Consider the following 22,200-nt stretch of genomic DNA (forward strand, 5'->3'; position numbering starts at 1 on the left):
TAGAGATGCCAATATTCTTCCTAAAGATTTCTTTCACTGAATGTATGCTTTTCCCAGAAGGCATTAGGGGAATGCAAGGCAACCAGTTCTTGGGAACTTAGCAACACATGTTAAAAAAAAAAACCTCTACTTTCGTATCCACTGCTGATGATCATATAGAAGAGTCAGGTCTTTCTGAATCTTCTTCCAAAGAGGTGGTCTGTGCTTGAAGCTCAGACGCTGAGCAAAAACAAGCAAGAAATCCATACTTCTGAGGCCTCTCCCAGCCTCTTTTCTCTCAGGGCTTCCTTCTTCCCACTTCCCATCTTTGCTTTTCTCCAGCACATTTCCCATCTAATATAGTGTGTTTTACTTTTGAAAAATTGTGATGAAATACACACAACCTTTACCATATTAACTATTTCAAAATGTGCAGTTCATTCACATTGTGGTGTGACCACCACCATCCATCTTCAGACCAGTCTTCCTAAACTGAAAGGCTGTACCTGTTAAATAGTAACTCCTCATCCCTCTTTGGAGAAGGAAATGGCATCCCACCCCAGTACTCTTGCCTGGAAAATCCCATGGATGGAGGAGCCTGGTAGGCTGCAGTCCATGGGGTCGCTAACAGTTGGACACGACTGAGCGACTTCACTTTCACTTTTCACTTTTCACTTTCATGCATTAGAGAAGGAAATGGCAACCCACTCCAGTGTTCTTGCCTGGAGAATCCCAGGGACGGGGAAGCCTGGTGGGCTGCCGTCTCTGGGGTCGCAAGGAGTTGGACACGACTGAAGTGACTTAGCAGCAGCAGCATCCCTCTTTCCTCTCCTGGATCCTGGCAACCACCATTCTACTTTTGGTCTCTATGACTTTGAGTACTCTAGGTACCTTGTAACAGAAGAATCACATAGTTGTTCTTTTGTCACTGAAATGTTTTACTTCATGAATTTTGTTTATTGACTAGCTTCACTTCGTGAGCATGTAAGCATCTAGGTGAGGAATTTCTTTCTGTATTATTCTCTGCTTTATTTCCAGTTCCTAGAAAGTCCCTGGGACCTAGGAGATTCAGAATAAATGTTTGTATGAATGAACGGCACTGATGGCATGCTGCTAAAATGGTGTGAGAATCAGTTGAACAGAGGACCACTGAGCACCTCTACATGTTGGATATGGTGGATATAACAGAGATAAAGCCACTGAGCTGGCCTCAAAGAACTTGAATGTGTGTTAGAGTCAGTTGATTGAAAGATAATCATACCATAGTGAAATCAGTCCATAATTGAGCAAAGTTCACTGCCAAAAAAACAGACATGACGTTCTCCCAATCTTGGAGGATCATGGAAAAGACCTTCAAGGGTTACCTTTAAACTCCACCCTTGGGACTTCCCTGGTGGTCTAGTAGCTAAGTCTCTGCACCTCCATTGCAGGGGGCACAGGTTCAATCCCTGGCTGGGGAACTAAGATTTTATATGCCTGCTGTATAGCCAAATTGAAAGAAAAAAAAAAGAAAGGAATAAATCACATCCAGGGAAACGAATGAGAGTTGGCCAGGTGAAGAGTGTGGAGTTCAAAAGAACATTCTAAGGAAAGGGAACCATGATGACAGGGGATCTTGCCTTTTCTGAGCCTTGAACCCTTCTGACAATCTGGTGAAGCCTAGGGGTCCCTTTCCTAGAATTAGGTTTTAATGAACAAAGTAAAATATATAGGATTACAAAGGCAATTGATTGTATTAAACTGCAGGTAGCAAAATTTTTTAAATATTTCAGTACTATATACTCAGCACTATATGTGATTCTTTCTTGCTGTATTAGGTACCAAGGTTTAGATGAGAGATAATAACAACTATAAGTTTCTTTGTAATGATAATCATACATAATATATTGTAGTACCTTCAACAGTTGCCATGTGATATGAAAAATATCTGTGATTTCTATTAGTGATAAAATTACAGGTCCTAATAATACTACTGCCATTTATTGGTTACATTCATAATTGGAGGAAATACTAAAGTTCAATTAGTTTGGTGAAAATAAATGTAAGTTTTGTCCATCCAAGTTTCTGGATTCCATCCAGAGACATCTCTCTCTGTGAACCCAGATGATGAGCCCCAGGATTGATGGTGAGATATATAGATGGAAAAAATTAAGTTATTCAACATGCTTGGAGAATGAGATTTGTGGATGAGGAAGGAGAAGGAAAAAGAGAAAGACAGGAGGGGTGAGAGAAGTAAGCAAGGGCCAGGTGTTGGTAAGCTTTACATGCAATACTAAGGAGTTAGGAATTTATTTTGAGAGCTATGATGAAACATTGAAGTGTTAAAAGTGCATTTACATCAAGCTCCAACATGTGTTCTAGAAAGTTCTTCCAGACTGCAATTTGGAGGATTCTGTGGTGTTAAAACTGGCCACAGGAAGCCAGTTTAATAGTGGCAGCAATTCTTCAGGGAAGAATGGAGGGGGCCTGAGCTAGGGAAGAGGCAGTGCAGGCATTCAGGAAGTAAGGAAAGTGGGAGCTAGAGCTATTTAGAAAATAGAATTGACCAAAAAAAAAAAAAACCCAAACCAAAGAATCTGACAAATATTAGCATGAAAATAAAGAACTCCACTTCCATTATCTGAAGTTCCTGCAATAATAGATGATGAGTATAAAATGCCCAGTGAGAAACCACAGCAGTTGCTAGAGAAGTGATGTGATATAATGGAAAGAGGATCTCAAATGCCACCAATTGATGTGGACCTTCTTATCTGTGTGACCATTGGAAAGTTACTTCATCTTTCTGATGCCCAGAATCCTTGTTGGTAAAGAAAAGCTAAGGACACCTACCTGCATTGCTGAACTATTAGACACAGGGAGAAAGAAATCATTGAACATTTTCTAAATTAAGTGCCATAAAAATGCTACCTGTACTTGTAAATATAATCAATCACTAAAAGGTAATTATTATAAGTCAGAATTTACTAAGAGTTGAAGAGGCATTTGTAGAAAGTAACCCATGCAGTTTCTAACATCTGGTTAAGTGTTATGGACCTCATGAAGCTGAGTAGGAAAAAAGTGTAGGATTTAGCTGAGTGTGGGTAAGGGTGAGGGATGGGCAACAATAAGACTTCTCAGATAGAAGAATGGTAAGACTGACAAGATGGAGGCCTAGGGTCTGTCTTCCTGAAATAACAGAGGTGATGAGTTATGCCAAGGAGTAAAGGGTATAAGGTATTAGGGATGCTGAATGTGTCCCAAATGTGGAGGACTTAAACCATCCAAAGCGGTCAGCTGACATTATAGTAAAATCTATACAAAAATATGGTTCCTAATATTATTTTATGCTCTGCTTCATAAGCCAACTAACAAAGATTTCCAATCTGGAAAAAAGATTTCCAATTTGGAAATAGTGTCTAGATATGTCTGTTTATTCTAGTCTCAGAGAAAGAATTAGGCCATTTCCTTCTGACAGGGTTTTGAAGCCTCTGGTAGCTTTGTGATTAGCAAAACTGTGACTTTATTTTTGCCCTGTGGTAGGTGGGGATGAATAATGTAATTTAAACTAAAGCATATTAGCATCAGCTATTCTCAAGAGGGCCCAAATACCTCCGTTCTTCACAAAATGAAATACTTCTTTGAATTAAAAAAAAAAAAAAGTACATCAAGAAAACCAAACTACAACAGTAGATATCTGAAAGGATTTATTGTCACAAAGAAGGAACTCAGCTTCTAAGGCCAAGTTTGCTATTCTCTACAAGACTCTGGAGAAGTTCTGTCCTCTTTCACTGCCTTTTTTCCTCAAGAAAATCTCCACTGTAATCTGACTAAAGTGCAGAGATTTCTTAAAGGGATAGTCAAGGAGGTGAAAGGCAAGGAGGAGTGGATTTAGAGATGAGAGTGAAAAAGACTTTTTATTAAAGAGTCCAAAAGATAAGGTGATGGGGGTGGCTTGCACCAAAGCCCTGGAAATAAAGAGAAGGGGACTAAAAACAACAGTCGTTTTAGAGGTAAACCCAATAGTATGTGCTAATTAATTTATTGCATTGATGTTGGAAGAAAAGAAAGAGGAATATGTTTATGTTTCTGGTTGTAACAAATTAGTCTTTGGCAATTTCAGCTACTGAGCTGGGGGAAATTAGAGAAGGAATAAAATTAGATAGGAAGAAAAATCAAGAGTTCAATTTTTGGACATGATTAATTCAAGTTATCTGTGAGACATTTGAACAGGAATATTAAGTAGATAACTGGGAATAGGAATCAGGCATTTAGAGAACTGATCAATTTAAGAAAGACATATGGATTGAACTTAAAGCACAGGAATGAACAAACTGGTGTGTTCCAAGAGGGGGAGGAAGGGGAGAGAAAGGAGAGTGTATGGGAAAGCGAGAAAGATGGAGAATGAGAGGGAGAGAGAAAAGAGAAAGAGATGGTGAGAGAGAGATAGGCAAGTTAGCCAACCACAAAACCTGAACCACTCTCATATTCCCCCAGAATCCCATAGAATGGAGAGGAGGAGCCTGAAATGGAACTAAGAAATAGCCCAGAGGTAGGAGGACAGCCTGGTCAGCCCTGGGCCACGAGCATTTCATGCAAGAGTGGTCCACTGGGCTACATGCCAAGAAAGAGGAAGTTGAGATGATGGATAAATGTCCACATGACAAGAGAAATACAGAGTTCAGAGGGATGAAAATTCATTGCAATTCAAGTTTCTGAGCCTTTAATAAGAAATATTTTCATGAAGGGGAGTTGGAAAAGAATTTTAAAAGTCATCTGAATGTGCATGAGTTACAATGCGTTCTGATTTAGAATTTCAAATTCTTATCAAGTCTTGACTTGGCAATGCAAGACAGATTAGAAAGGAAAACCTGGCATTACATTCAGATCGAATGGCATTAATAACTGATTACACGTTGGACCTATGGGTTTAGGCATCTGTTCTTTCCTCAGTGCTTTGTGCACATATAGCTAAGGAAGCAGAGTAATTTGGTGTCATTTGATTTAATGAGATCTTGGGCAAATGAAATATCATTTCAGCAATGAAGCTGGACCACTGCAGTTGCTCTAGGGAGATGTATCCATAGAAGACAGATTAATTGTGTTCACTAGTTCTTAAGCCTCCAGAAGCATCTAAATAACTCAGTAAAAGTGTGAGCCTACTGACCATGCATACGTCTTTTGAGAAATGACCTTTAAGCAATAAAATCCAAAAGCAAAGTAGTCTGAGAGCAGCATACTTACAAGTAGACATACAAGTAAAATCACAACTTACACCATAACAGACAGTGTAGAAAGGCTAGAAAGGTAGGTCTCTAATTTTGAGGTCTGTCTTGATAATATCTAACATGCTTTGAGCACTTAGTAGATACTAGGCACTGAAGTCAAATGCTTTACACACATTATATCATTTAATTCTCACAACAGTTCTAAGAGGTAAGAGTTGTCATTAAAACCCATTTTACAGATAAGTCAATAGGCTTAGAACTTCCATCATTTGTCCAATATTACAAAGCTGGTAAGAATGCAGCTAAGAATCTGACTGATCCCTATTTTGTCTGATCCCTATTAGAAGGTCTTAATAGTTTTGTCCTATTAAAGTTTGGGAGTTTCTTTACTTTTTGGGCTTCCCTGGTGGCTCAGATGGTAAAGAATCCACCTGTAATGTGGGAGACCTGGGTTTGATCCCTGGGTTGGGAAGATCCCCTGGAGAAGGGCATGGCAACCTACTCCAGGATTCTTGCCTGGGGAATCCCCATGGACAGAGAAGCCTGGTGGGCTACAATCCATGGGGTCACAGAATCGGACATGACTGAGAGACTAAGCTACTTTTTAGTGTAATTCAGAATGTTCTGATTTTAGAAGTTTAGAGGTAGGACTTCCCTAGTGGCTCAGACTCCATGCTCCCAATGCAGGGGGTCTGAGTTCAACACCTGGTCACAGGGAACTAGATCCTGCATGCTGCAACTGAAGATCTTGCGTGTGCAATGAAGATCAAAGATCCCACATGCTGCAACTAAGACTTTATGCTGCCAAATGCATAAATAAAAAAAAATGTTTAGGGATAAAAATCAATACAATTGGACACAATTTGGAAAAATTACACTATGACTCAATGGCACAAATAGAAATATTCAATAGGAGTAAAAGTAAATTGCCACTCTTTCCACTGAGAGGTGAAGTTTATGTTTCCATGTCTCCAATCTGAACTGGCCCTGTGACTTTCTTAATGAATCAAATGCAGTGGAAGTCACACTGTAGAACCTCCAAGTCTGGGCCTTATGAGATTGGCAGATTCCACTTTTCTCTTAGAATACATCCTCTCAGAAGCCAGTGGCCCTTTAAGAGGTTTGACCGTCTTAAGCCCATGATGCTGTGAGGAAAGTCAAGCTACATGAAGAGAGAGAGAGGCCAATAGAGGAGCGAGGAACTAGACATGAGAGTGAAGCTTTCTTGAACATTCCCGCACAGCCTAGCCACCAGCTGAACACAGCCCAGGAAAGGACCCAGCCAACATCATGGAACGGACCCACTCATGACTCTAATGAGTCAACCTGAATTCCTAATCCATAGGATAATAAGCCAAAAAAAAAAAAAAAAGAAGAAGAAGAAGAAGTGGTGGTGGGGGGGGGATGTTTTCAGCATTCAATTTGGGGTATTTTTTGAGGGGGGTTATTTTGTTATGCAACAATAGACAACATAAATATAGTACACTTTGGGGGAAGAAAAGTATACTCTTTTTTGGTGGGACAGAGAGTAAACATTCCTACAGTTTTACTTTGAGTCCCAGTGGCTTACGTAGGACAGCCAAGATGATAAACCCATTAACTCTGTGGTCCAGTGGTTAATTTCATTAGGTCTGAAGCAAGCAGCATTTTCAAGAAGAAAAACTCAGCAGAGAAGCACTTCATAGTTTAGAACTACATTTTCTTCTATGTATGCTGTGTATCATAATAGTGATGCATCTGTGTAATCATTATCCACTTTTTTAATAGTTGGAACTCATCCTTGATAGGTCCTTTTTGCTTTTTTCTTTATATTATATATACCATCTATCTTGATTTAGAGACCATCTGAGGCAGGTTACAGTGAAAACAACAGAATTAAAAGAAAAACACAAGCTCAAAACCAACTTCAGCAACTGAGAAGTCATTTCTGAAGATTTGTCTAATTTTTTCACTGAAATTTACCTTTAAATTTAGCTTTGAGTTTCTTGGCAACTGAGGCAAACCTGTGGGATTATATCATGCTAACTGTGATTTCTTTCAGAAAAGAAGAATCTTTCGCCTACTGCTAAATTATAAGGGCAATTTATTATGTGGATCTCTTCACAGGGAACAGTAAATGATAGGAAAAAAAAAAAAAAAAGCTTCCAAAGAAATGTCATTTAGAATACAAATGTGTCTCAGACACGGAGTGTTCACATATGCCTCCATTTAAAGCAGAATTAAATATAAGGGACTTTTCATTTCAATAGGGATTTTAAGATTAACTCCTCTCTCCCATTATCAGAATTTCATAATATCCTATCTTTTTATTTGTTTCAATTTATTTTTGAATAAATAAATTGGATTTATTGATAACCCTCCCAGTCCCAAGGATTTATTGATAACCCTCCCAGTGCCAAGCCCTGAGGGTATAATTGGAAGCAAAAGAGAAAGAAGGTCCTTGTCCTCAAAGAGATCATAGTTCAGAAAAGTGAAAGTGAAAGTAAAGTCGCTCAGTCATGTCCGACTCTGTGACCCCATGGACTGTAACCTACGAGGTTCTTCCATCCATGGAATTTTCCAGGTAAGAGTACTGGAGTGGGTTGCCATTTCCTTTTCCAGGGGATCTTCCCAACCCAGGGATTGAACCTGGGTCTCCTGCATTGCAAGCAGATGCTTTTACCCTTTGAGCCATAGTCCAGGAGGATATTAATTAATGTTAAGGATGTTAATTAAATAGCTATACCAATATGTGATTACAAATTTACAAGTGCCATAATAAAAAGTACAAGGCATTATAAACAGTATATACCAGAGAGATGTGATCCAAGTTCCTGAGGATGGGGTAAGATAGGGAGACTGAAGGTAAATATTTCTTTTTTTCTTATTTTTAATTGAAGTATAGTTGGTTTACAGTGTTGTGATAGTTTAAGTGTACAGTAAAGTGATTCAGTTATATATAATTTTTTAGATTCTTTTCCCTTACAGATTATTACAAGATAATTGAGTTTAGTTCCCTGTGCTATATAGTAGGTACTTGTTAAAGGAAGATATAATCTTTATATCTGCATTCCTACCATAATGCCTAACACATATAGGTGTTCAATTCATGTTGGCTGTTGATGATGATAATACAAAAAACAAAATGGGGGTCGTTTCAACACTAATTCTGAACCTGTTATTTGAAAGATACTGACTTTAGAAAGAAAGACAATTTTCTTTGCTAGGAATTTTCATTGTCCTGATTTTTGGAAAAGAATAAAATACATAAGGCAAGAGCTGTCAAGATATCAGATTTAAAAATTCCATCTCATTGAGATTAGGTCCAAGGGTTACTTTCAGATGACTGATTTAATGTTTCCTTTGTCCTAGAAGACTAATTATCAGCAATGGCTTCAGCATCTTATGAGTGGCAAGGTGAGAAGGTGTGGGCCCTTTTACGTAGAAACTGACTAATGGACAAATAAATTAGATATGACTGCTTTGTCAAAGCTGATAAGCAAGGCCCTGTATATGGTAAGTGCCAAGTCCTGGTTCTTACTATGTAACATTTAATCTTTTAGGTTAAGTGTTGGAAGAGAAAGCAATTATATTGATATTCTTTGGAGAAATTAATTTACAGATCATTATTGTTTAGTTGCAAGCTCTTTGATGCTATATTAGACATCTTATCAGCCATCAAGCTCCTAAAGCTTTATTACATAACATTTAGCAGCATTTTTTTCTCTAAATTACTACTTACTTCTAACACATCCCCATATTTTTAAAAACATATTCTCATGTACCAGACCCCTGTATATAACCTGATACTCTCCAGTGTGATAGATTTCCTGCAATATTTTTTTCCTAGAATTTACAAATGATTTTGACAAAGTAAAAAAAATTATACCTTAGAGCCCATCCTGTTGGGATGTTCTCCATTTCACATATAACTGAAACTTTAATGATAAAGAAAAACTTTGGTCATGGGTTGAACTGTGTCCAGCTCCCAAATTATTATATTGAAATTCTAACCTTAGAACTTCAGAATGTGAACTTATTTGGAGATAGAGTCTTTACAAAGGTAACCAAGTTAAAATAAGGTGGGCCCTAATCCAACTTACTAATGTCCTTATAAAGGGCTTCCCAGGTGGAGATAGGGTAAAGAGTCCACTTGCCAATGCAGGAGATGCATCCCCTGGGGAAGGAAATGGCAACTCGCTCCAGTGTTCTTACCTGGAAAATGTCATGGACAGAGGAGCCTGGCAGGCTACAGTCCATGAGCTGCAAAGAGTCAGACACAACTGAGTGACTGAGCACACACACAATGTCCTTCTAAGAAGGGAAAATTTGGACAGATAAATACAGAGGGAAGATACAGGGAGAAGATGGCCATCCATAAGCACAGAAGAGAGGCCTGGAACAGACCCTTTCCTTGCAGCCCTTAGGAGGAACCAACTTTGCTGATCCCTTCCTCTGAAACTTTTAGCTTCCAGAACTGTGAGGCAATACAAATTCATTGCTTAAGCCGCTCAGTTTGTGGTAGTTGGTTATGGCAGCCCTAAGAAACCGATACAATTCCATTTCCATGAAAATCAAAGATAGTTTCTGGAAGCTTTTCTTACTTCTCACCCAGAGATGAATTAGAAATTCTATAATCTACCTCCATGAATTAAGTGCCATAGATGTCTTTAATCATGGCAAACTAAGATCATGGCATCCAGTCCCATCACTTCATGGCAAATAGTTGGGGAAACAATGGAAACAGTGACAGACTTTATTTTCTTGGGCTCCAAATTCACTGCAGATGGTGACTGCAGCCATGAGATTAAAAGACACTTGCTCCCAGAAAAACAGCTATGACCAACCTGCTGCTGCTACTGCTGCTAAGTCGCTTCAGTCGTGTCCGACTCTGTGCGACTCCATAGACGGCAGCCCACCAAGCTCCCCCATTAGACAGCATATTAAAAAGCAGAGACATTACTTTGCCAACAAAGGTCCGTCTAGTCAAAGGTATGGTTTTTCCAGTAGTCATGTATGGCGGTGAGAGTTGGACTATACAGAAAGCTGAGTGCCAAAGAATTGATGCTTTTAAACTGTGGTGTTGAAAAGACTCTTGAGAGTCCCTTGGACTGCAAGGAGATCCAACCAGTCAATCCTAAAGAAAACCAGTCCTGAATGTTCACTAGAAGGATTGATGCTGAAGCTGAAACTTCAATGCTTTGGCCACGTGATGTGAAGAACTGACTCACTGGAAAAGACCCTGATGCTGGGAAAGATTGAAGGCAGGAGGAGAAGGGGACAACAGAGGATGAGATGGTTAGATGGCATCACCGACTTGATGAACATGAGTTTGAGCAAGCTCCAGGAGTGGAAGCCTGGCGTGCTGTAGTCCATGGGGTTGCAAAGAGTCAGACACGACTGAGCGACTACACTGAACTGACTAATGTCTTTGATATCTCTTAACTCCTTAAGCCTTGCAATTCCGCTAAACATATTCTTCAGTAAAACACTAATACTTCCCTGGTGGCTCAAACCGTAAAGCGTCTGCCTACAATGCGGGAAACCCGGGTTCAATCCCTGGGTCGGGAAGATCTCCTGGAGAAGGAAATGGCAACCTACTCCAGTATTCTTGCCTGGAAAATCCCATGGATGGTAGAACCTGGTAGGCTACAGTCCATGGGGTCGCAAAGAGTCAGACACGACTGAGCAACTTCACTCTCACTTTCAATATATTCATTCAGCTTTTCTTGTTATTACAAGGATATTAAAAAAATCGTTTACATCTAACAGCATAAAAATACTAACCCAATCATCAAAATAGAATCCAGTTTCAAGTTCTGTGCTCAAATCTAGTTTGTACCAAGACTGACCAAACAAAAACATTGTTTCACTACCTGTGTTAGAGTATTTTAATTCATTAATGCCTTGCGTTCTAGTTCTTCTTCACTTTTATGGGTTGCCATGTCGGCACTATTTAAAGCAGTGAAAAATGGACACTAAGATTTTCTTTAAATTCTTTCTCATTATCAATGCCCTCTCTGTTTAACCGAGTATTGTTATTATAATTACACTTCATCTGCCCTCCCCAAACCCTTTTGTTTTTATTGATCCATTAAACATATATTATTGACATATGTTTACTACATATTATACTATTATGTACCAGACACTCAAGCAAAGCTCTGAATAAGACAGACAAAATCTCTGGGCTCAGGGAGTTTATATTCTAGGTTTCAGAGAAGCTATAAGAGACTCTAAAGAAAGTTCATTTTTAATGTCTTTACTTTCATTCTACTCCATTGTTTTGTAGCTTAGCTTTACTTGAATCTTTTTAACTATTCTAGAAGCTACATACTCAGTTTTCTTTCTTACACTTTTTTCCCCCCACAAATAACCCAAATTAGTACTAGTCTAGAAAGATTTAGGCTTCAAAGGATATTCAATTTTCAGAAAAAGCAATCTATAGAAAAGATATTTATGACTAGAAAACGTTGAAAATACATATTTTTACATATCGAACAATTTGATTTTTTTTCCTTCTCAGAATATTTTAAAGTTCGTTCCACAAAAATTTGAGTCTTAAAATGTTTTAACTATTTGGGGGCCCTTTTTACCTTGCTGTTTCTAGAAACTAATATCTTGGAGCTGTTAGGATCTTTGATACTGGCTGATTTCACTCTACCAGACTCGGAGGTGGCAAGATATTCCTGAAGCCACTGAATGAGAAGAACACAGGTTCCCTGTTTCCTGTGGAACACGAGTCTAGGGGTATTTTCTGTCAAGCTTTCCTCTCTTTGGCCTTGATGTGAGCCTGTCTTTCAGAGACAGGAGAGAAAGAGACGGAGGAAGGTGGAGGGAGAAAAGGAAAAAGAGAAAAGAAGAGGAGGGCTAGAGGAAGAGAAAAAGAAAAGAACCTTATGACTAGTCATCCCCCAAACAAAGGCATTTTGGGTGACTGCCCTGACATAGGAGGACAAAAGAGACCAAGGTGACCCCCGTGCTGTAAAAATAGCTCAGCGGACTCTTCCCAGAAAAATGTCACAGCAGGCTCTGGGAAGCAATTAGAGTAATATTTTGGCATCTTGCATCACCAGGGGAAGATTCTCCTGCCGTCCTAGTTACAGCCTTGATTTTCATTTCTCTTTGTTGTAAATACTTATGAAATCATTTCAGAATGCTGCGAAGAAATAGGTGTGAGAGAAAACAAACACTAATAGTAATCCTGTCCGCAAATGCCGGAGCCGCTGCAGAAGGAAGCCAAGGCAGCACCTAGCCCCCCTGGCTGTCTGCTCTCGCCATTGCCCTCCTCGTGCCTCCTTCTTCTCTTCCTCCTACACAGAAGCTTTCAAAATTTGCCAGCTCACTGTGTAGGCTGCCAGAGGAAGTTGGCTAATGGCTGGGGCCACCTGCCCTTGACCAAGGATCTGGGGAGGTGTCTGGCAGATGACTTTCTTGTTCCCAGCTCTGGCGGATGCATTGAGTCTAAGGACCTGGGCAGCCTGCTTTTCTGCTAGGAAGGGTTGGACTTCTGAAGGATGGGACTCTCCAGAGAAGTAGTGGCCACTGCTCCAGTTAAAGCCCTTTGAGAAACTGTATGCCCTGTGAACTTAGCCTTCTTCAACTCCATGCAAGGGATATACATCTTTACCCCATCATTGGTGAAGATTCTATGCTCCAAGCTAGGAACCAAGGTTCTAGTTAGCAGGTAGGAAACAGCATCCCATGTAAGCCAGGAGGCTTCTCCTTATCTGCCAGTGTTAAGAACATTGACTTCAGGAATTTCCTGGTGGTCCAATGGTTAAGACTGAGCATTTTCACTGTTGTGGCCTGGGGTTCAATCCCTGGTCAGGTAACTAAGATCCCACAAGCTTCGAGGCACGGCCAGGGCGGGGGCGGGGGTGGGGGGAGTATTGCTTAACTGTTTGGATTATCTAGTGTGCATAAAAATACATCACACTTTAAAAAAGATAACATCATGATATTTCCTTTAATAAAAAACTATCTTTAGCTTCACTTAAATTACTGATTAAGCTTTTCTATCCATTCAGTTCCTATCAGTTCTTCCCCTTACACTTCTAAAACTATCTTTAGCATCACTTAAATTACTGATTAAGCTTTTCTATCCATTCAGTTCTTATCAGTTCTTCCCCTTACACTTCTATAATCAGAAATCTCCAAATGAGGGCATGTGTTTCAGTGACTCGCCATGCTCTGTTTTAGATTTGCTTTATCTTGTTAAGCATTTATAGATCATAAGATATGGGTGCACTCAGAATGTCTCTTACAACAGTTTATGTGTACTTGTTCTCCAAAAAGTGGAACTTTTAAGGAACTCACTTTCCTTTCACAAGATTTTCTAAGCATTGTGTCAGAATGAGAGCCTAACTATCCAGGGCTTTCTTGAGAACTGCCAAAGTGACAAATATCTGCTACTCCTTACCTGTGTACTGTGCTACTGAAGAGTCATCCCCCAGCACAACCAAACCTAACCAGTCCCTGCTCCAGTCCAAACCCCCTAAGACTCACTGTGCAAAGCAGGAAAGACCTCTTGACTTCAAAGTTCTCTTCACACTAAGGGGCTCCTAAGATCACTTTGAAAAATGAGGAAAAACCATAATAACTGGGAAGGTGCTTTAAGGATTCTAGGTAAGAGAATATACAATGCGTAACATATACTGTTGAAGTCAGTGATTTATATTAATATAAAATCAAAAGAGAGTAATGAATCATGACTGTGTCTGTCTTGTTTGTCCTGACAAGGAAATCATTACAGAAAAGAAGTTGTGGTGTGAGCACTGATCATAAAATGAGCTGAGTTCAAGGTTCCTTGCCAGCTGCTAAGTGTAGTGACAACTTGTCTTTGAGTTGGATTTAAGTTATTTTTCAAAGTCCTCACATATAATATCCACATCTAAACACAGAATTAAAATGCATTACCTTCCTAAGCCATTCATCTATCTCAAGACAGAAACAGGAGGACAAGGCAACCACTTAGGGATCACTTAATACAAGGATTCATTGATTTACTTGATTCATACGTTCATTTAACAAATATGGTTTGACTAGTTAGAAATATAGAAGTGGTTGAGATGGCAAAGAATCTGCCTGCAATGCAGGAGACCCAGATTTGATTCCTAGGTTGGGAAGATCCTCTGTAGAAGGGAATGGCTACCTACTCCATTATTCTTGCCTGGAGAGGTCCATGGACAGAGGAGCCTGATGGGCTACAGTCCACTGGGTCATGAAGAGTCAGACATGACTGAGTAACTAACACACGCACACACAGGAGGGGATACAGAGAACAAGGTAACGGGTTCTCTATCCTTAAGGACCTTCCTGCCCTATGGGAGCTCCAGGTGGGTCCTGGGTTACAGCACAGGGTGACTGCAGTTGTGTTCTATGCCCTCGAGTGCACACAGGGGTGACTCAAATGGCTCAGACTTTAGCTACTTCTGAAGACAGTACAGTAGAAGCCATTGAAATCTCCACTGTGGTTTCAGGAAAGTGAAAGCGAAGTCGCTCAGTCGTGTCCGACTCTTTGTGACCCTATGGACTGCAGCCTACCAGGCTTCTCCGTTCATGGGATTTTCCAGGCAAGAGTACCGGAGTGGGTTGCCTTTTCCTTCTCCAGGGGATCTTCACGACCCAAGGATCGAACCCAGGTCTCCCTCATTGCAGGCAGACGCTTTACCCTCTGAGCCACCAGGAGTTCAAGAAGTATAATTAAATATATTTTGGATAAATCCAAGACAGACTTCTGATTCCTACTGTCTTCCAGTGGAAGGTCATTCCAGGAGTCCAGTGGGAGATGTCATTCACCACAGCTGTGACCACCACGATCTCCCCACTTCCCTCCACCCCACATAATCCTCTCTGGATGGAATTTACATCCCTACAGAGGTGATTGCCTCACTGTCATTTACTGCAGTGGCTTCAATGGAAATACTGGTGGTGCTAAAGCTGACTGCCTGAATTTGGATTCTGGCTATACCTCTTTCTAGCACCATGACCTTGGACTGCTTACTCCTCTGATTCAGATTCTTTGGTTGTGAAATGGGAATAATGGAGTGATTGTGACAATTATACCAGTAAAGTGTTATACTAGCGAGGCTTGACCCTTAGGAAACATTCAGTAAACGCTAGCCCCCTGAGAAGACGTAAAGAGCTTTCCATAAGAAAATGACTTTTATTATCATTCCAGTTCAGCTGCTTTCAGGAGTTGAAGGACACAGAAGCCTGGCATGCTGCAGTCCATGGAGTCAAAAAGGGTCAGACATGACTTAGCGACTGAAGAGCAACAAATAGAACAGTCAAAGGAAGTAAAATATAAAGGGATGAAGTTTTAGAAACAGTGGTGTAGAATAACCACTTCAGAGGAGGTTGATCTCATGTCTCTGCTTCACTAGAAGAAACATAATAACTAGCCTGAAACCCTTTGCTTTATTCCCCATCATTTTTAGAGAAAGGAGGAAGCTAGGGCCATCAGACCTCTTCAAGTCTCTTTCGACCACACTGGATTGTCTAACATCACAGATAGGATGTGCAGTGGTGAAGGATACAGACTTTGCAGCCATATGCTTTGATCCAACCCCTGACTCTCCCACAAACTAGCTGTATGATGTAGGATTACTCCCTCTACCTCGGCCCATGACACTTCTTCATCTACCATATTGGGATAACAATAGTATCTCCCATAGACTTTTCATGTTTGAGAAATTAAATGTGTAACATACTTCGGCCTCTTAGAGCAGTGGTCAACAATATTAGGGCTGTGTAAGTATGGTGGTGGTCAGTCTCTCAGTCGTGTCTGACTCTTTGTGACCCCATGAACTGTAACCCGCCAGGCTCCTCTTTCCATGGGATTTTTCAAACAAGAATACTCAAGTGGGTTACCATTTCTTACTCCAGAGGATCTTCCTGACCTAGGGATCAAATTCTGGTCTCCTGCATCTTCGGCATTGAACTCGAATTCTTTACCGCTGAGCCACTGGGGTAAGCATAAGTGATGGTCATTATAAAACATTGTCATTAGTAAAGAATAATGCAAGATTGATTGTTCAAATGCACAAAATCATGATATACTGAGTCAAAACAAGTTCAAAAGAAGTGTCTTGTCAAAATTGGTGGTCACGAGGCAGTTAGTACTAGGAAGATGAACTAGATTTTGTCCCTACTATATTTCTTAAAGAATGAATGAATGAGGCCTGAAGCACTGAACCAGTTTGAGAGCATAAAAAAAAGAAAAAAAGACACTTGATCTGGAAGTGAAAAGCCTACCTGTGAGGAGTGGCTTAGCCCCATTTTAGTTGAGTAAGTGATTGACCTGTCAAGCACTGTTTCTACATCTTTAAAATAGGTAGGTCAATGAAAGAGTTTCTAAGGTGCGTATTCCAAATCCAAAATTCCATCCTGCCTAGTTATCCTCTGAAATGTTATGAAAGATAATGTGATTCTGTCTTTAGAAGTCTTAAAAAGATCCTGATGCTGGGAAGGATTGAAGGCAGGAGGAGAAGGGGATGACAGAGGATGAGACGGTTAGATGGCATTACCGACTTGATGAACATGAGTTTGAGCAAGTTCCGGGAGTTGATGAAGGACAAGGAATCCTGGCTTGCTGAAGTCTGTGGGGTCACAGTCAGACATGACTGAGCGACTGAACTGAACTGATTTACATACCTAAGGAATTTCCAAAATGGGTTATCAAGTTGAAGATAATATCATTTTTGGTGTTTTCTGAGTCATAACGCAGGCTTTCCTGATGGCGCAGATGGTAAAGTATCTGCCTGCAACGCAGGAAACCCAGGTTCAATCTCTGGGTTGGGAAGATCCCCTAAAGAAGGGAATGGCTACCCACTCCAATATTCTTGCCTGGAGAATTAGGTAGACAAAGGAGCCTGGCAGGCTACAGTCCATGCAAGAATCTGAACCATGAACAAATCTTTAAATCCATGAAAATGGATTATCTTTAGCAAACCCTATACCTTTTAAAGCTCTTAGATTTTGACAATAAAACTGATAAGGACATTTTTCCATTTATCTTAAATGAATTTTTCAGAGATTCTAAGAGTAAAGAATAATCCATAGGCGTTTAATGTTAACTTATCATTAACACATACCGAATGGAAGTAGAATTCTTACCGAGTTTAGCTTAGCTATTCTCAACTAAATGAAATTAAGCTGATTTAGTTGAGCTTTTAAGACATGGCGGTGGCAAGCATAAATCCAAAGGATTTGGGGGAACTAGCACCAGGACTGCCTTTCTTTAGATTGTGTTCCTTGAGGCTGGGTTCCCCAGAGCTGCCTCAGTCATGACTGAGGGTTGGAAAGAAGCTTCGAGAGAGTCAGCTGAAGACTAGTTCCCTTTGTAGGTTTTATAAATTGCATAATGGCATAAAATTTTTACTTGGGGAGAAAAAAAGATTCTGTTATGGAAGAAAAAAGGGGGTGGGAATGTGATTCAAAAACAGAAAGTCTGGATTAAGAATATGGGCTTTGGGTCAAGGAAAATCAAAAATTTGGCTCTGCTACTTTTTAGTTAAGTGATATTGGGTTGGTTGTTTAATCTCTCTTAAGCCATGCTTTGCACATTTAATGTTTTCTTACTTCACAGGATGACTCTGAGGATTTCATGAGCTAATACGTATAAAGCACTTGACCCATAACTTCTAGAACATAGCAAGCTCTCAATAAATGGTGCTACACTTATTCTTCTAAATGAATCACAGGGTGGATCATTCTGCCTTCCCTTTTGGCGACCTTCTTAGGCTTCTTGTGAAATATCTCAGAGGCGTAGGAAGCACTAGTTAAGCTTTCTGCCATCAAAATTTGGGTCCAAACCTCCATGTTTTTAGTAAGCCCTAAAAAACCCATGTTTTTAGTAAGCCCTAAAAAATCTATGGGTTTTTTCCAAGATCTATTCATGGTTTAATGTGGGCATTGGACAAAGGTTCATTTTGTAAGACTGTCTAAGTAGGTTAAAAATAAAATATGCAGAAATCTGTGGAACTTCAACAATAGAATATAAGAAAAATGGATTATTCTTAGCTGAGAACAAAGGCATTCTAGTATATAAATATGCATACAGATGCATAGAGAAGATCTGGGAAAGATAGATGTCAACATTTACCTCTAGATAAGAAAGGCAGAGGGATTTACCTGGGTATTATCTTAATGTTTTACGCATTTATTTACATATCAGCTGTGTACTTAAAGACCCCAAACAAACAAAGGAATAAAAAAGCAAAACCTATAGCAAAGTCATGGTACAGACTGAAATGAACTTTCAGAAATGATAATGTATGGACAAGAATCAAAGACTTTATCCCTTAGGGCCCTCCGTGATTTGACACAAAGGCATATTCTGCTGTTTTGTCCTTGAAGAGTAAGAACATCGAGAGGGGAGGTTTCTGATACTATCTCCAGAAAATGATAGATCCAGATTCAAAGGTAGATGAAGCTGCGGGGTTGGATGGGTGTGTGCATGCTAAATCGCTTCAGTCATGTCTGACTCTTTGGGACCCCATGGACTGTAGCCCACCAGCCTCCTCTGTCCATGGGATTCTCCAGGCAAAAATACTGGAGTGGGTTGCCAGGCTCTCCTCCAGGAGATCTTCCTGACGGAGGGATAGAACCCACGTCTCTTAGGTCTCCTACATATCTTGGTTTCATGTTCTTTCTCTCTGCAAGCACTCAGGTTAGACATCAGTACCCTGGCTAGTTCTTTGCAAAATGCAAGGTCTACAGAGGCAGCAACTGAAGGCTACTGTTAAATTCTGCTTTTAAGCAAAAAAGAAACTAGATAGTAAATTAACAGTTATTATAGCACATTTTGATAGCAAAGAAAATAAGAGAAAACTTAAAATCTACTTGACAGTTACTCAGTTGATTAAATATATCTGATTGAGAAGTATTAAAGTAAATAAATAAACACAAACCAAAAACCAACCAACCAAAAAAAATCACCGTCACTGTCCCCTTAGTACCACCAATCAATTAATTAAATGAGAGTAAAGAGTTTAATTCATTCATTTAGTTAATTAATTAAATGAGAGTAAAGAGTTTAAATACTGAGTTATGAGCTATGGCATTTTTTATTTATTATCAAAACACTTGTTTACTGTGTTGGAAATTGTTTTTTACAAAGTGCTCTTTCCTTGGAAAGAAATATCTTGGCTACAGGGAAAAATGAAGAAACATGGTGGACTCTGAGAAGTGGCACTGCCTTGCTCCAATTCAACTTGAGTCTCCTCCAGCGGGAGACCTCCTTGCCAGGTGCTGAGGCCTCAGGTGCTGAGGCCTCCGGTGCAGAAGCCAGGACAACGTGGGTTTTGCTTTGGTTTTAATGAATATGTTTTGACCCATGGACTTTAGGGAAGGTTTAGCTCGACTGATGGGAATTCAGTCACAGGTGTGTGGGAAACTGTGTTGGCCCTCTGACCTGGACTGACATGCTGTTCCCAGCCCTGCCTTCCCAGCTTGCCCACTTGGTGCAGGACATAGTCCAGCCCAGTGTGTAGTTCACTGTGTTCTGTTGGTGGTTTAAGTGAAGGGCTGTGTTTCCGGAGCAGCACATGGAAGACCTGAATGAAGGAACCGGGAATGAATGAAGAGAATCATTTTGATGGAATTGCCCTAGGGTATCAAATAGACCAGGGCAGCTGGGGGCTGGAGGAAGCTGCTGTTGCTTAAGAAACTCTCCACAAGAATGTCAGTCATCAGTTGCTTAACAATCATTCATTTCTTACCTCTCACTTATGTATAAATTTGCAGATTTACGCAGACCACCAGTGGGACCATTACAATGAACTGAGTTTACTGTGAAACACAAGGAAAGCCCCCTCCCTTTTCTTTGCTCATTTACAAGCAATGTATCATTAACGTCCTGAACAGAAGAACAAGAATTTAAGAAATAAAAGTATACAGCAGCATAACCCCATATTATCACTTGAATTCACACTGCCCATGAAAAGAAAGGCGGTTGTACCAAGTAAAATTGAGGCAACCTGAAATAGAGGATTTAAAATGCTGGACTCCATCAGTTCTCTGAAAGGTCATTCTAGTCCTTTGCTATTTTTACCATAGATAAGGACTCAGCAAGTTATTGGCCAGATGAATCTGGGAAGCTAGAAGCTGATGCTTCTGAGGCAGGAAGATGATAAAGCTGCACTTGAGACCAAGTGAATGAAAGGTGTGGGAAAAGTTGAAGCCTTCAAAGATAAGAGAGAGCGAGAGCGCACCACGGAATTAGTCCCCAACCAAATTAACTAGCCGATAACTGTACCCAGGCTAATTCTCTTTGAAACTGTTTGTAATCTTGTGGCTTTGGTTGGGAAATTCCCATTCCCAGCTCTAAACCATCCTTAGGACATCTCAGCCCAACCCCCTCCTCCCAAAGCAACTCTGCCTAGGTGCCCCCACCCTCAAATCTGCATCAAGGCAGGTCTATTTCCCAGCTGGACAACTGCGACCAGACACACACGACTTCCATTTGGGGCTTTGCCACCGAAACTCGGGCTTACCTCCGGCAAGCAATCAAAGGCATTTCAGACAAGAGCAGAAAACAAAAGAAGCAAACAAAACCTGTCCTTACCCGTTTCTTAAAAAATTGGAAGGCTGAGCATTTCTTGACTGGGAATCCATTCATGTCTTTGTTTACCATTTTCCACGGTGGGGACTTCACGGTTAACAGATCCAGGGTGGCCCCCACCTGGTCAATGCATCTGGTTCCCGACTTGCCTCCTGGACTAGTTGACGAAGACCGAGCGGGATGGAGAATCCAGCGCGGCTTAGGTTTTCACTCACACATTCTGCAGCACCGGCTACTGCAGCAACCTCTCCCCGCTCTCAGTTTCCACCGACAGTGGCTCTTCTCTTTCCATCACTGCTCCGAAAGGCAGGCATCACCGCAACAGGACCCCAGGACGCCCCGGATTCCGAGTAGAGGCTCTGGCTGCTGCCCAGCAGGAGAAGGGCACCCTCTGCGCGCCCCCAGCTACCTGGCTGCTCTGCGGCGTGTGCACTGGGAGAGTCGCTCTGCTCCAGGTGATGCGCTTGTGGAGGCTGCCGGAGAGGAGAGCTGTTTTTGATTGTGCAAGTTCCAGTGGGAGCTAGCTGTAGTTAAGCAGCTGAGAGAAGGAGTAAGAAAGAGCAGAAGCCAGAGGAAAGGGGGGGTGGGGGGAGGAAGGGGGAGGGAGAGCCGCGCCAGAAAAGCAGAGGGAGAGGGAAAGCAGTGCTGGAAGACACAGCGATTCATGAATATCTGAGCAGCGCGGATGGAGAGTAGGCATCAGCGCAGGATGCACTGAAAAGCAGTTGACTCCCTTCGGGAGGTTTACTTTAATAGCTTTTTCCCCTTTTCTTTTTGTTGTTAGGATCCTTTAAATCAGATTTTCTTATAACATGCAGAATGTTTTAATTTTATGCTCATTGAAATTCTGTTGATACATATTCCTGCGGGCGGGGAGGGGACGGTTCTCAATGGAAATTTAATCAAATTTATTCCCGATCTGTCCAAATGTGGAGAAAAATAAAGTGTAACAATGGATGATCTCTCATTATGTAGAACCTTGCTAGTGTTCTCTTCCTACTTGTCATAATATAATAGGCAACTGTGAACATTAGTTTGTGTGTGTGTGTATGTGTGTATTTTCCACTAAAGGAATCTGTTTAAAAAAAGAACACAATGGGCATATATCCAAAGTGTCTTATGCAAAAAATACAAAGGGCATTACCAAAAAGTGTCACTGAATCCATTTAACAGAAAGGAGGACTCAAAATGAATAAGAGGGGAAAGCGTTTTCCCCCCATTAAGTGAAAATCTACCCTTCCTCATTTTTTACTCATGTTATTCTTTACAAATTAAATTCATTTTGAAGAGCCACGTAGTTTGTGTGTGGCCAATTTTTCCATGTTTACTTTTTCCTGTCGATATTTTATGGGGATTTTTAACAAAGTTGATAGCTAAATAGAGAGAGCAAAGAAAACAATCTTGGCATCCAATTGGGCACTGCTACATCAGTGTGTGGCTTTCTGCCAGTCAACTGACCTCATGGTGCCT

At 40.6% G+C, this 22,200-nt stretch overlaps 1 protein-coding gene and 1 long non-coding RNA gene across 2 annotated transcripts in view; one reads left to right on the forward strand and one right to left on the reverse strand.

Annotated features, from left to right (window-relative positions):
• SGK1 (serum/glucocorticoid regulated kinase 1) overlaps positions 1–21,399 on the reverse strand; it is a 112,633-nt gene extending 91,234 nt beyond the window's left edge. Inside the window, exon 1 of the mRNA XM_005210965.5 lies at positions 20,734–21,399. Within this exon, the coding sequence (XP_005211022.1) occupies positions 20,734–20,802 (69 nt within the window). The 5' untranslated portion in view covers positions 20,803–21,399. The remainder of the gene's footprint in view (positions 1–20,733) is intronic.
• LOC104969596 (uncharacterized) lies at positions 11,754–21,697 on the forward strand. Its single transcript, XR_009495852.1, has 2 exons — positions 11,754–12,849; positions 16,053–21,697. It is a non-coding gene; the product is annotated as an uncharacterized lncRNA (long non-coding RNA).
• Positions 21,698–22,200: the final 503 nt, after the last annotated feature.

The sequence above is a fragment of the Bos taurus genome, chromosome 9 (assembly GCF_002263795.3).
Source record: "Bos taurus isolate L1 Dominette 01449 registration number 42190680 breed Hereford chromosome 9, ARS-UCD2.0, whole genome shotgun sequence".
Classification (NCBI taxonomy): domain Eukaryota; kingdom Metazoa; phylum Chordata; class Mammalia; order Artiodactyla; family Bovidae; genus Bos; species Bos taurus.